This window comes from Agelaius phoeniceus, chromosome 5, assembly GCF_051311805.1.
Source record: "Agelaius phoeniceus isolate bAgePho1 chromosome 5, bAgePho1.hap1, whole genome shotgun sequence".
NCBI classification, from domain to species: domain Eukaryota; kingdom Metazoa; phylum Chordata; class Aves; order Passeriformes; family Icteridae; genus Agelaius; species Agelaius phoeniceus.
The window spans coordinates 26,418,438-26,432,849 of record NC_135269.1 but is presented as its reverse complement, the minus strand read 5'-3'; the positions used below and the strand labels follow the sequence as shown (position 1 = coordinate 26,432,849).

The window sequence follows — 14,412 nt, the reverse complement described above, 5'->3', positions numbered from 1 at the left end:
AAGAGCCACCCACTTTCTCAGTAAAAGAGCTTTGATTTCTTTTGCACTATTTTCATAGCATGTTCTCTACCTTCCTTTATCAGTGTTTAACCCCAAATATCAAAACCAAATTTTTATAGTTTAGTAATACAAACAGAAATCCTATTTTACCCTATTTGCGTTTTTTGAGCTTGCATTTTTTTTTCCCTACTGAGCCCAGATATTTACTGAAAAGCCTTCATTTTAGCTGGTATGTACAATTTTCTTCAATTGCCAGGTGGTTTAAGGGCAGCTTCCATTTGCCGTCCATTTTCTGTGTGCTTCTACATGAACTCCTTTCTGAGATTTTGGAATCCTAATTATTTCCTCCCCCCGCCCCCACAGTTTCAGCTGTGGTCTGCCCCATAATATCCATGTCACAGAGAAGTGCCATATATTTGAGAGGTGTCTTCAAGAATTTATTTATAGGGAAGTACTATTTTCTACTTCTACACTTCATTGGCCTTCCCGATCTGAAAAATAAAATTTGTTTAAGAGAAATGCTTTAAATTATTACGCACTTACTCATTAATTAGGTTTATTATTGTAAGATTCCAAATAATAGCTTATAAAGGCTTCAGAATTAAGTAGCATTCATTTACACCATTCATTTAAAGTGTTTTTTAGTCCCTGCTGCCCCCTTATGGGTGTTTCTGAATTTTCTGTCATTTTTTGTTTTACTACATGGGTTTAAGACCTCAGATTTAGATTTGTATGAAAAACTGCAGATACTGATGAAAAACGGGTCCCGGGGGACGATATTCAATTGGGACTTGAAAAAACAAATCTTACTGGACGGAAAAGTTAAATAATGTGTACAAAATGAGGGGGAGCAAATTCTTCAAATGAAAGAATTGGTAGCTCTTGAAAGTCACAGTCTGCCCGACAGAGAAGGGAGGCAGCCACCATAGACCCAAAGGCTTTGTTTAGGAATCACTACATGCATAATAAAAGGGCTGCAGCAGTGCTTTGAAACGAGCAGTTTCTAATTTTGAATATTTTTAAGATTTTTACGTTAAATTTTTATAGTCCCAGCTTCTCTTTTTTTTTTTTTTGAGTCTTATTTTACTGAGCTCCTGCATATTAAAAAAATTCCTTTATAAAACTCCATACCGTTCTAAAGTTCTTTTGCAATTCATACCCGAGTCTTTGCAGCGTAATGCGTGTTTTATGAACAGCGGCTAAGGGCAACAAAAACAGAGGGAGGAAATGTGAAAATACGTTAGTTTAAAGGGGGTGAGCAGAGTCTAAAGTAGTTTACATCCCTGCGACTGTGCCTGATAACACTTTAAGGGAGGAAGGGCAAGTATATAAACGATTGCGACTGCAGTTGCCCCGGGCTAAAAACCATGCTATTAGAAATCCTGGCTCCAGAAGAGGTTAAAATTTCCCGGGGCTCAGTGAAGTTTTACTATTAGACTCTAAAGCAATAAGCAAACTTTAACAGCCTGATCTGTGTATCGTGAAGCAGCTGTTTGAAAATCTCAAACCTCTTTGTATAACGACACCCACCGAACCATGAAGGTTCCCTCCTCCCCCCCCTCCTAAAAACATTTTCTGTGAAAATAGTGCAACAGCTCTTTTACTTGTACATGTAGTGGCTCTTAAAAGAGCCTTTGGGTCTGCGTGGGTTGCCTCACTGCCCGGCCAGGAAGGGCTGCTGCCGGCAGCTCAGGCTCGCTCTCCGCGGATGCGGCGGGCCAGCTGGATGTCCTTGGGCATGATGGTGACGCGCTTGGCGTGGATGGCGCACAGGTTGGTGTCCTCGAAGAGCCCCACCAAGTAGGCTTCGCTGGCCTCCTGCAGCGCCATGACGGCCGAGCTCTGGAAGCGCAGGTCGGTCTTGAAGTCCTGCGCGATCTCGCGCACCAGCCGCTGGAAGGGCAGCTTGCGGATCAGCAGCTCCGTGGACTTCTGGTAGCGCCGGATCTCGCGCAGCGCCACCGTGCCGGGCCGGTAGCGGTGCGGCTTCTTGACGCCGCCCGTGGCCGGCGCGCTCTTGCGGGCAGCCTTGGTGGCCAGCTGCTTGCGGGGCGCCTTGCCGCCCGTCGACTTCCGCGCCGTCTGCTTCGTACGCGCCATAGCTCCGCCGCTCACAGCGCTCCGCGCTCACTGCGCCCCCGGCTCACAGCCGCCGCTATTTATAAACCCGCTGCCCGCGCCCATTGGCCGCCCGCGCGGCAGCGGCCGGCTGCCATTGGGCGCATGTCGCGAGCCCGGGAAAAGCCCCCGCCTTCGGGGCGGGGAACGCACCCTGGCCTCGCCCCGCCCCGCCCCCTTCCAGCAACGGCTTGCGGGGCACAGCAGCGGCGGTGGCGGCGGCACCGCCGGAGAGCGGGCCAGGACGGGCTCGCCGCCCAAGCCTCGGGCTCGCCCTCCTTTATCCAAATCCACTCGGCTCGCGTTCATTCCCGGCCTCAGGACCGCTGGCTAAAGCTATCGCCGGCAGCCGCCTCCTTCCCCGAGAGCTCGCGGTATCTTGCCGCTCAGTATCCGCCTTCGTTTCAGGGCCGCGGCAGCAAGGCCGAAGGCGCAGGCGGCAGCCGCCTTGCCCGGCCCCGCCGAGCTCTCCCGGCCGCTGCCCCGGCCCGCTGGAAGCGCCGCGTCCCTTGCGGGCAGCGCGCGCTCAGGCCGCGAGCGGCACCAATCAGCGCCGGGCGGGAGGGGCAGGAGGCGGCCGGGCCCGTCCGCGGGGAGGCTCCGCGCAGTCCTCACTCAGGTCGGACCGAACGCGGCAGCGGCGCGGCCCCGGCTCTGCCCGCGCGCTGCAGCCCCGTCCGCGCTGGGCGGCCGAGAGTGCGGGGCGCGGGGACACGGCGGGGAGAGAGAGGGGGGCGCACGAAAGCCGGGAAAGAGCCGCACTGGGGAGCGTTAGGATAGACGGTAGTGCCTATGTAGACTGTGCAGTTCGGGGGCGAAAAGGCAGAGCATCGTCCCACTTCTCTTTCCCCGGTCACCCGCGAAAACCCCATTTTGGGGGTAGTGAAGAAGAGTGGGCAATTATATCGCATCCTTTTGCTCAGAATCAACTAAAAAACAAGAACACAAGGCCGTCTGGAACCACCTGTGTTTTAATGCGTCCAATTCCGGCACTAAAAGAACACGCCTGCGTTCTTTTTCCCGTTACCGTGGCTAGACCGTAACACTACCAGCAAACAGAGGATTTGTTTTGGCCGTCTTGAGACCGACAACGGTAAATGTCATAGCCGCCACTCGGGAACTAAACATGCATGAGAAGCGGCCTTTTAAGACATACAGAATATAGCCAGTTTAACACAGTATAAATCCTGCATACTTAAAAATACTATTTATTATACAGTAAATGCCTTCCACCCCCCCTTTACTAGAATAAGCATATGGGGCAGAAACTCGTGACAGCATCAGCTCTTTTACTGAGAAAGTGGGTGGCTCTTAAAAGAGCCTTTGGGTTAAAAATACGGAAGAAAGAAGGCAGAAGCCGTCTACTTGGAGCTGGTGTACTTGGTGACAGCCTTGGTGCCCTCGGACACGGCGTGCTTGGCCAGCTCGCCGGGCAGCAGCAGGCGCACGGCCGTCTGGATCTCGCGCGAGGTGATGGTGGAGCGCTTGTTGTAGTGCGCCAGGCGCGAGGCCTCGCCCGCGATGCGCTCGAAGATGTCGTTGACGAAGGAGTTCATGATGCCCATGGCCTTGGACGAGATGCCCGTGTCGGGGTGCACCTGCTTCAGCACCTTGTAGACGTAGATGGAGTAGCTCTCCTTGCGGCTCTTCTTGCGCTTCTTGTCGCCCTTCTTCTGCGTCTTGGTCACCGCCTTCTTGGAGCCCTTCTTGGGCGCGGGGGCGGACTTGGCCGGCTCGGGCATTTTGGAAGCAGCAGCAGTAATCGCAGCGCCTCACACGAACAACTCACACAGCGACAGCGCTCAGCGGCGGCACCGCCTCGGCAGCCGGCTTTATAGCAGCTCCGCCGAGACCGCCGCCGCGCCATTGGCTCTCTGTCAGCTCGGAGCCCGGCGCCGGGAGCCGCCATTGGCCAGATCTGGATTCGCCTTGCCATTGGCTGCGGAAGCAAGTCCTCTCTCGCAGCCAATCCCAGCAGGCGCTGCCGATCCGCCCGGGTTGTATATAAGGCAGGCGCCGAGGCGGGCTCAGGGTTGCTCCGGCTCTCCCGGTTGTGTCGCTGCCGCTGTTGCGGGGTCGCTGCGATGTCCGGGCGCGGGAAGCAGGGCGGCAAGGCGCGGGCCAAGGCCAAGTCGCGCTCGTCGCGGGCCGGGCTGCAGTTCCCCGTGGGCCGCGTGCACCGGCTGCTGCGCAAGGGCAACTACGCGGAGCGCGTGGGCGCCGGCGCGCCGGTGTACCTGGCGGCCGTGCTGGAGTACCTGACGGCCGAGATCCTGGAGCTGGCGGGCAACGCGGCCCGCGACAACAAGAAGACGCGCATCATCCCCCGCCACCTGCAGCTCGCCATCCGCAACGACGAGGAGCTCAACAAGCTGCTGGGCAAGGTGACGATCGCGCAGGGCGGCGTGCTGCCCAACATCCAGGCCGTGCTGCTGCCCAAGAAGACCGACAGCCACAAGGCGAAAGCCAAGTAAAGCTTGGTGAGGCTTATCACCAAACAAAGGCTCTTTTTAGAGCCGCCCACATTCCTCTTAAAGGGCTGATTCACTACAGGTTTGGTATTCCAGTAAGAGAAGGCAGAATTGCGTAAGTTGCCTTTTCTTCTAGTCTTTATGTTATTAATGCTTGTCTTCGTTTCCGTTTCCCTGTTCCTGTACGGAGCCTGTCTTAAGGCAGGTTTCTTTTTTTCTCAAAGGACCTCTCCTTTAATTACCGAGGTGATTTTCCGTTGTTTCTACTTCTTTAGACCTTCCCAATTTATAATCGTTTTGACTTTTTCAATGTGTTAATTATGGGGCAAATGGGGGTTTTATAATTGCGTAAATATCCCGTGTCCTGGCATCGCAGCTCCGCGTTTGCTCTAAGTGCTCTGTTCCGTACCTATTAGAGGGCAACAATAAAGTCTTAGCAGTCTGGATTGTTTCCTTTATTAGCGGGCAACAATAAAGTCTTAGCAGTCTGGATTGTTTCCTTTGCGAGTACTAAATAGGAGCTGGCCTCTGTTGCACTTTCGTGTTTCAGAAAAAGGGGAGTGGGAAGGAAAGCAAAACACGCAAAAAAAAAAAAAAATAAAGAAAGCCCTAAATAGCGTTACGCAGTCCCGACAGCGAGTGGAACAAATGTTTCTCAACCGGAGGGGCGTTCCTCGCCTCGGGCCCCGACTGATCCACTTTTGCTGCCTCTTAGCATACTCCTGCGTGAGTCCCGCTGGCTTTCCTTGGCGGAATTGTGGAACACCAGGGAAAGGTTTCAGGCAGGGAGGAGTTGCCGGTGCTCCCAAGGAGCTCTGATGTGATGTAGTGCTCACTGGAAAGAGCGCGATCGCTTTTAATTTCGTTTTTCTGGCACTGATCGCTGGATCCACGCCCTCTTCTCCCTGTGGTAGGGGGAGTTTCGAGCCAGCACTCGGTTTTGGGAGAAAGCGAGTCGTTCTTGGAAAAGCTGCTGCTCTTACAGCAGGTCACAGTGTTGCTTCAAAGTTAAATTCTCTGGTGCTGCCCTGCCGCATTCCGATTTCCTCCTGGCTTTGGTGCGGCTCCTCCTGGCTCGTTTTTCCCTGTGCCTCTCCTGCAGGCTCTCGGCTGCAGCAGCGGCTTCTGGGCCTCAGGAGCCTCTGTCTGTCCTGCACCTGGTGGCACCGCAGCGACGGGAGCAGTTTGTAACATGGTCACGTCTTTGCCCATCTCTGCCCTCCAGTACAGGAAAAAAGAGCAGTGACTGAACACCTGTGACCTGGTGTGCGTGTGTGTGCTCGCTGAATTTCACTTTCCTCAAAGTGAGTGGGTGATGAATCCACTCTTCCACAGGGGAAGGAATTTGCCACTCCCCTCTGTGCCACCTTGTTCCACATAATGAGACTGCCCAGCATATCGAATTGTAGGGAACAACGGGAAAGACTGCTCAGAAAAACCCCGTGTGCATCATCTCGATGTTGTGTGAACACTAGAGTAGAATTCTAGTTAGTAGACTGTAGAAACTTCCAACAGAACAATTTTATGGATTTCTTTCCCTTTCAAAAGAATGCTCTGGTATTAAGGGTACAGTGGTAGTGGTCAAGAAGGTATGTAATTAATTATTGCAGTATCTCCTCTCATTTTTTTTTCTGCTAGAGAATGTGCTCGGTTACGTTGAAGTTGTAGTTTCGAGTTACATCCATGGGAAATAAAGGCATAAATTAAAGATAGGGCTACACGAGGTCTAAACTATGAAGGGTTGCCGGACCTGGAATGTATATTGTCCAGCCAGACACTCTTGTGAAAATGCTTCCTAGACGTGGTTTACCAAAAGCGGGATAAGCGAGCAGAACCGCTTTGAAAATAAATGTATTTCCCAACAGTGAACGCCGGCAGCCTCCTCGGATGGGCGCAGATGGACTTTGACGATAAGTTGTTTTTGGAGCAGCAGAATGGGAGCGGAAGGTGGCGATGGGAGCATTATCAGCCCTGCCGGGACAGATCTCCGGGCAGGGCAGCAGCAGCCCCCGCGCCCCGCTGGTGCCGCATCCCCTCCCCGTCCATGCCCCGGCCGTGCTCCAGGGAAGGATCCGTGCGCAGCTGGGAATGGGGGATTCCCTGCGGCTCCCGGACTGACCGGCTGCCCGTGCGGTAAAACACGGAATCCTATTTGCATTGGTGCTTGCTTTGCTTTCTCCTTTGTTGTGGGCTTTGTGATTCAATCCCAGGAGTTGAATTTGGGGGCATGGGGAGGAGAGCTGGGCTGAAGCTGCGCGATCCCGTTCCGGCATAAACACAGCGGGGAGGGAGTGACAGCGGGGATGGTTCCCACCGGGAACCCTCGTTTCCCCCGCGGCAACAAAATCCTTTGGGTTGGTTGGTCAGGCCGTGACAAGCAGGCATTTTCCTGCTCCCTGCACTGGGGCCCGGGACGGGGATTTAAGAACTAATCCGCCTCTGGGAGCGGGGAAATGCAGGGTGACACAGGATGGAGCAGCCCTTCACAGTGGGAATGGGGTGTTTTGGGATCATCAGCTCATCCTCTCATGCTGCTCTGTGGCTGCCACCAGCACCTCGTGCTGCAAGAGGCCCCTGGGAACAGAAGGGAGAAGGCAAAGGAAAGGCTGGGATATCTCCTGGAAGGGCAGAGTGGGGCCCTGGAGTTTAACATCCAGAAACAAGGAATTTCCTCTTCAGTTTCACTCCAGGCCCCCCACAGTTAAAGTATTTTTTGCTTTACCATTGTCAAGAAACAAACCTGTAGGGTGAAGAAGAAAAGGAGACATTATTCAGTTTCAGGTAAATGCTGTAAAATAGTCCCAGTTCTTTTGCAGTTTCCTGGTGTTTCCCCCTGTTCTTTGTACCTTGTCATTTTGAGAGGAATAGAGGATTTGTCTTTACAAACGAGCTGTGGGTCTGCTGGTAGATAAAACCAGCACTGGGAGAGAAAAGAAACAATGGGAAGGATTCCACTGATTAATGAATGAAAAAAGATATTTGCTTTTACAAATAAACTTTAGATTTGCTGATAAATAAAATTAGACATTGAGAGATGAAAGAAATAATGGAGAAGAAAAACCCTTGAATTCCATAAGAATTAAAAATTAAAAGGGAGGGTTATACATTAGAGGGAAATCTCTGGTATCAGGTGTATTAGGAAGTATGTACCTCTCATGTACCTCAGCCAATGGGGAAAGAGAGAAGGGAAATGCAGTCAGGAAATTAGGATAAAAGGGAGGCTGCATCCTCCAAAATTTTGAGAGATTCCAGGGGAATGCCCCATGGTCTCTGCCTTTATTAGAATAAAGTAAAAGGACTCCTCTGTCTCCTTTTTGGACATAAACCTGTGGTGTTTGTGGATTAATTTTCCTAACAATTTCCTGCTGAGAAATGTGAGCTTCTGTGGTAACTCTGAAGTGGAACACACACATCCTGGGAGGTTCTGCAGGACATGTAAGCGTCAGTTCAGGCTGAAGCCCCAGGAGCTCCGGCTGCCTGTGGAATGTGACCATTTCCCTTCTCCCATGGGGCTGGGAGCAGCGATTTCAAAGCCCCCACATGCAGAGAGCAGAACAGACTCAGATAAATTTGGCTTCCTGGGGCAGCTCAGCTGGGCCCAGGCACCCAGGAGTGCCTGTGGGGCTGTCAGTGCAGCCTGGTGATGCTCAGAGCACAGGGGGAGGCAGCTCTGGGTAAAGATGGATTTGGTTATGTTGAAAGATTGGGCCTATGCCATTCCTGTGGTGATTTGTGTCTTCTTTTCTAAGTGGAATGGCTGAAGGCACTGACCTGGCTGTGTCCCAAGAGCTGAAGGGGAAAAGGACCCCAAAACTTGGTCATGTGGAGTGTCCAGATTGTTTCTTGTTGAGGTGGCTGCTCTGTGCTACAAAAGGAAAAGAGGATGCATACCTGAGATGTGTGCATTTCTTCACAGCTCTGATACTGCACAAAAGGAGGTCAATATCCTTTCATCTGTTACAAGTTCAGATTGCAGATGTAGCACTCTGTGCACTCTTCTTATTTCAGGAATTATTTCTTCCATTTTCCTACGACCTTTGCAAGTAAAAATATCTACGTGCAATATAAGCAGGAGTGCAAGTACAAAAAGGTTGTGGATTTTATGTGGGATTAAAATTCCCATCTGTTCTGTAACTCTTTTCAATCTACTTGTTTTCCAGTTGTACAATGAATTATGCTCATAATTGCCTCCTGAGATTTTCAGTGCTAAAAATAAAGGATGAACTTTTTTGATTAATACCTTCTATCATTTTTGACAAGGAATGCTTTTGATAAAAGCATTTTGATAGGTCTGCAGTCAGATAATTTGGTTCTTTGTAGGCATGAAAGAAATCTAACCTGGAAACCCCCTTTCCACCTACACAGGCCCCTGGTTCTGTGACCCCAGCCCTTGGGGAAAGAGCTGCCTCTGCTCCTTGAGTGCTCCATCCTTCCTCACAGCTGTGTGGGCTGGGAAGGGAGGAGTTCCCAGCTGCATTCCCACCTACTTTCAGCCTCTCCTCCTGGGAGATTTCTGCCATGTCTTGGCTGTGCTGTTCTCTGAATGGCACAGCCCTTAGACCAGGTATTTGCAACCTCAAGTCTCTTTTTTTTTTTTCATTTACCATCTGACCTGGGCAGATTTTCATCACTGCCAGAAAACATTACAGCAAGGTGCATGCAAAACCAAATATTTTTCCCTAGCTGCAGTGAATACTTTCTCCTGCAAGTGTAATTATTTTAAAATGTAATATTTTCTGTTTCGAATGGAAGGAAAAGCCTCTGGGAAAGTAACATTGTGATAATTTGTCTTGGGTGTCAGGTAATTACATCATGTGGCCATTAAAGAAAAAAAAGAAATTCAGGTTTGAGAGCAGCTATTGGTTTACTACATTAATAAAAATGAAACAAATATTAAAAAACCCCAAAGAAACACACAAAAAAACCCCCAAAACCCACTAATACCAAAAACCCTCCAAAACCACCCCAAAACCCCAGGAAGTAGCAAAAAGTTCCTACAGACTGTCAGTGATTTGTTCAGGTTTTGGTCCAGGTGTATGGCATCTGTTTCTCATTTCTGATTCACTGCTCAGTCAGTTCACTAGAGAATGCAGGTATTTGTTTGCCCAGCTACTCTATTTCAATTTGCAGAAATTAAGAGAGAGAGTGTTTTCTTTTTGAAACATAATGATGAAAACCCATAAATTTTACTGCAGGAATGGTCATCTGGAGAAAATATATGTTCTTCTAGGAGTGATAATAATTTTATTATTCTAATAAGAATAAAATAGGGGAAATTGTTGTAACTGCTTGTATTGTTCTTCAGTGTTCTTTTTTTGCAGCTTACTTACTAAGCTGTAATGTCACTCTGATCATCTGAGATATAAAAAATTGCTGGTATAAAAACATATATTTTGACAAAAATGTTTGTGTTACAAAGTGTAAATATTCCCCCATATTTCAGATGCTTGAATCAGGAGACATTTTGATGGTAAATATGGAGGGTAGATTAAAAGACAACATGAAGGGCCTGTTTATAGATTACACATTCAAACACTTCCAATATTGAGAATTGTTGGGGGTAATGACTTTGCTTTGCACTGGAAGATCAGCAATCTGCAGCCCTGGGGCACATGAGCTGATGAGTGTAAACTTTTTATAAAAATGGTGTCACAAACACTGACCAAGCTGAGACTGGCAAGACAGGAGCAGAATGAAGATGGGCCAAGGGACCAATCCCAGGAATGAGATAACTTCCAAAGGAGTTCAGCCCAGTGACCAAAAATATCAAGGAGACATCCAGGGAGCAGCACCAGGAATTAAATTCTTGTATTTGGGGATTGGATGGTGGGTGGCACCGATACAATTTGGGTTGCAATCTGCTGTAGGGGCTCCTCTTTGGAGACACCCAGCTCCATCTGCTCTGCACACTGCATAAAGAAACTTTTCACTCAGTGAACTGGAAACTCCTCTTCAAAGAGGAACCCAGGGCAGGAGAATTGTTTGAGGGGGCTTCTGCTTTGTTCCTTCATGGTTTGGTGGCAGCAGCAGCGGCACCTGCTCCACCAGGGGGATGCATTTGAGCATGGCCCTCTGGCTCTGCTGGGTGCCCTCACCTGGGTACGGTCCCTGGGAGGACAAAGGGAACTGCTCTGAAAGAAACAGGAAAGGACAGCAAAGAATGTGAATTATGGAAGAACAAGCTGCCACGTGATTTTATACTCACACTATTTGCATTAGTGCCTTTGAGTGTTCATCCTCTTGTGACAGGAATTTTTTCAAGATTTGTTATTTTTGCTGAGCTTAAAGCTTAGCAAAGCTACTTTTACCTTGAGTGGCAAGAACAAGTTAACTAAATTTTCCATGGAGGGAGCTCAGAGACTTTGTTCTCAGCACTATTAGAATAATTAGAGTTATGTTACAATCAGATCTGATGTTAAATGCTATGTTCACATCATAGGCCCCTAATATTACCTTGACATTCTTAATGAAACTAAAAGAAAAAATTAGCAACATTTTGCTTTCTGTTTAGTGAAGAGTTTCCTAGGCCTAGAAACAATTTCACACACTGAAACAATCTACTAAAAATCCCCTGAATTTCTGTGATGGCTCCCAATGAAGGGTGCTACATGGAGGACACAAACACAGGAAAAGGAAAAGGAACATTTCTGAGCTGGGCAGCCAAAGGCATCCCTGAGCTCCTGCTTTGAACCAGGCAGCAGCGCTGTCCCATGGCAGCTGAGGTTTGAACTCGGGTTTTTCACATGGCTGATTAGGTGCAGAATGGCCACTGACCAATTCTTCTGGTGGCCATCTTCAACTGTGAAAACAGGAGCACTTCTTTGTGCTTTCCTGGTGATCCAGGAAAGCTTGGAAAAGCCTAGAGTGGGATATACAATGGTTTAATAATCTTTTCAGGTATTAGACATACACAGGCACTCAGAATAAGCGACCTGTGTTTGAGAGTTTGCACTAAAGCACGTGGAGACATTGGAAAACCCCATTTCAAGCTGATAAAGAGGAGTTTGGAGAATGCCTCTTCCCACTGGCTATCTGAAATCCAGTCTGAGAAGTCCCCATAACCCTTCAAAATGAAATTAACATTTATTAGGTAATAGGTGACAGATTTATGAGAGACCTGGTGCCTGTCTCATTACCTGTCCTACCAAAGGATATGCAAGTCAGTACTAGAAAGTTCATTTTGTCCTTCTGTGGTGCCTGCATGAATTCTGTTCAGAAGTTCACAATATATAGTTGATATATAGGATTATTCAGATCCAGTTTGGAAGTGATAATGGCTTTGATCTGCATCCACGGTGGCATGTAATTGTCCAGAAATGGGGGGGGGGGGTGACTGAGAAAGCACTTTGAGCCTCATTAGTAGCTGTGTGATGAGACCTGGGAGCTGACAAAGCCTAGAGTGTCGAGTTTCTTAGTATTTCGTACTTTTAAAACAATCAGTGACAGATTAATGCAGAAAAGGACAGATAGGTTAGAACACAAGTCTTCCCGTGTTTTCCTCCTTGAAAGGAGAAGCCTAAGCAGACGTGGGGAGAAGCCAGGCAAGTTACTGTAAAAAGAAAAAAAACCCTATAAATAGAAAGATTATAAAGACAAATGGTGAAGATAAAGGAGTTTAGAAAGTGCTTCTGTGATATATTGGCCACTAGGCTATTTGCAAGAGTTGAAGGTAAATGCCACTTACCGCCGCCGCACAAATTCCTTTGGAGCACAGTGCGCTGCACTCATCTCTCACTGCTGTGACAGAAATAACCGCGACCGGCAAAAACTGCAGAGACTGAGCACCATCAAGTGGCCGATCCGACAATGGCAATGCTGTACAGGGATGAGTATCCATGAATAATTTCGATTCCCTGCTGCCTAGAAAAACCCAGTTAGATCCCTACCCTTCGGTTTACAACAGACATAACATGGAAATTTGCAACAGTAAGGTGATGTTTAAATTTGTGAAAACCATAGGTTAATGAAAACATCACCTTAAAAAAAAGGCAGAAAAAACCCCTAAATGCAAATTAGAAAAAAAAAAACAAACCAACCAAAAAAAAAGAAAAAAACACCAACGATTTAAAACCGCCTTTAGACATATCGTAGTTTTGGGCAGTTCTTAAACAGTACACTCGAGAGAAGTATATTATCAAGACATCCCTTAAGTAATATGCAAAACCCAAAACCCGTAAAAAAACAAAACAAACAAAAAAAAAATCCACATACCTTTAAACACAGATTCCACACTAAGAAACAAAGCGCTTCTTACTTGATTGTTCAGCTCTTTTACTGAAAAGGTGGGTGGCTCTTAAAAGAGCCTTTGGGTTAAAAATACCGACGAAAGAAGGCAGAAGCCGTCTACTTGGAGCTGGTGTACTTGGTGACAGCCTTGGTGCCCTCGGACACGGCGTGCTTGGCCAGCTCGCCGGGCAGCAGCAGGCGCACGGCCGTCTGGATCTCGCGCGAGGTGATGGTGGAGCGCTTGTTGTAGTGCGCCAGGCGCGAGGCCTCGCCCGCGATGCGCTCGAAGATGTCGTTGACGAAGGAGTTCATGATGCCCATGGCCTTGGACGAGATGCCCGTGTCGGGGTGCACCTGCTTCAGCACCTTGTAGACGTAGATGGAGTAGCTCTCCTTGCGGCTCTTCTTGCGCTTCTTGTCGCCCTTCTTCTGCGTCTTGGTCACCGCCTTCTTGGAGCCCTTCTTGGGCGCGGGGGCAGACTTGGCCGGCTCGGGCATTTTGGAAGCAGCAGCAGCCGCAGCTCCTCACACGAACAACTCACACAGCAATAGCGCTCAGTAGCGGCACCGCCTCGGCAGCCGGCTTTATAGCAGCTCCGCCGAGACCGCCGCCGCGCCATTGGCTCTCTGTCAGCTCGGAGCCCGGCGCCGGGAGCCGCCATTGGCCAGGTCTGGATTCGCCTTGCCATTGGCTGCGGAAGCAAGTCCTCTCTCGCAGCCAATCCCAGCAGGCGCTGCCGATCCGCCCGGGTTGTATATAAGGCAGGCGCCGAGGCGGGCTCGGAGTTGCTCCGGCTCTCCCGGTTGTGTCGCTGCCGCTGCTGCGGAGTCGCTGCGATGTCCGGGCGCGGGAAGCAGGGCGGCAAGGCGCGGGCCAAGGCCAAGTCGCGCTCGTCGCGGGCCGGGCTGCAGTTCCCCGTGGGCCGCGTGCACCGGCTGCTGCGCAAGGGCAACTACGCGGAGCGCGTGGGCGCCGGCGCGCCGGTGTACCTGGCGGCCGTGCTGGAGTACCTGACGGCCGAGATCCTGGAGCTGGCGGGCAACGCGGCCCGCGACAACAAGAAGACGCGCATCATCCCCCGCCACCTGCAGCTCGCCATCCGCAACGACGAGGAGCTCAACAAGCTGCTGGGCAAGGTGACGATCGCGCAGGGCGGCGTGCTGCCCAACATCCAGGCCGTGCTGCTGCCCAAGAAGACTGATAGTCACAAGGCGAAAGCCAAGTGAGCGCTGATCAAAGACTGCCACGTTTTACCAAGAGAAACCCAAAGGCTCTTTTAAGAGCCACCCACTTTTTCATAAAAGGGCTATATTGCTTTTAAGCTTTGAAAAACTGACCAAGTGTAACTGAGTTTATTAGCGCCCCTTCCTTCATGAGCCCTCTGTTGTATACGGGTTTAAACAGAAACTCCACCCCCACTTGGCATTGAAATTGCTCTCTAAATGCCAGCAAAATCCCGGGAGTATCAGCAAGGCTTTTTTAAGCTGCCAGGTTCATCAACTCCACTGTCTCAATATTAAGAAAAAATTACATCAACACAGTTTCAGCCCTTCTTGGGTTTTAAAAATCATGAATTTGCATAACTATCACAAGGGC

The 14,412-nt window shown here is 49.6% G+C and overlaps 5 protein-coding genes across 5 annotated transcripts; 2 read left to right on the top strand and 3 right to left on the bottom strand.

Annotated features, from left to right (window-relative positions):
- Positions 1 to 1,589: 1,589 nt before the first annotated feature.
- On the bottom strand, positions 1,590 to 2,100 carry LOC129119242 (histone H3). The gene has a single exon (XM_054631141.2). It carries the CDS (start codon positions 2,098 to 2,100, stop codon positions 1,690 to 1,692), a length of 411 nt encoding a protein of 136 aa, XP_054487116.1. The 3' UTR covers positions 1,590 to 1,689.
- A 1,272-nt stretch (positions 2,101 to 3,372) lies between these two features.
- On the bottom strand, positions 3,373 to 3,880 carry LOC129119238 (histone H2B 1/2/3/4/6). The gene has a single exon (XM_054631137.2). It carries the CDS (start codon positions 3,858 to 3,860, stop codon positions 3,480 to 3,482), a length of 381 nt encoding a protein of 126 aa, XP_054487112.1. The 5' UTR covers positions 3,861 to 3,880; the 3' UTR covers positions 3,373 to 3,479.
- Positions 3,881 to 4,178: 298 nt separating this feature from the next.
- LOC129119230 (histone H2A-IV) lies at positions 4,179 to 4,612 on the top strand. Its single transcript, XM_054631128.2, has one exon. It carries the CDS (start codon positions 4,203 to 4,205, stop codon positions 4,590 to 4,592), a length of 390 nt encoding a protein of 129 aa, XP_054487103.1. The 5' UTR covers positions 4,179 to 4,202; the 3' UTR covers positions 4,593 to 4,612.
- Positions 4,613 to 12,887: 8,275 nt separating this feature from the next.
- LOC129119239 (histone H2B 1/2/3/4/6) lies at positions 12,888 to 13,356 on the bottom strand. The gene has a single exon (XM_054631138.2). It carries the CDS (start codon positions 13,311 to 13,313, stop codon positions 12,933 to 12,935), a length of 381 nt encoding a protein of 126 aa, XP_054487113.1. The 5' UTR covers positions 13,314 to 13,356; the 3' UTR covers positions 12,888 to 12,932.
- A 278-nt stretch (positions 13,357 to 13,634) lies between these two features.
- LOC129119236 (histone H2A-IV) lies at positions 13,635 to 14,057 on the top strand. Its single transcript, XM_054631135.2, has one exon. It carries the CDS (start codon positions 13,653 to 13,655, stop codon positions 14,040 to 14,042), a length of 390 nt encoding a protein of 129 aa, XP_054487110.1. The 5' UTR covers positions 13,635 to 13,652; the 3' UTR covers positions 14,043 to 14,057.
- The last annotated feature ends 355 nt before the right edge of the window (positions 14,058 to 14,412 follow it).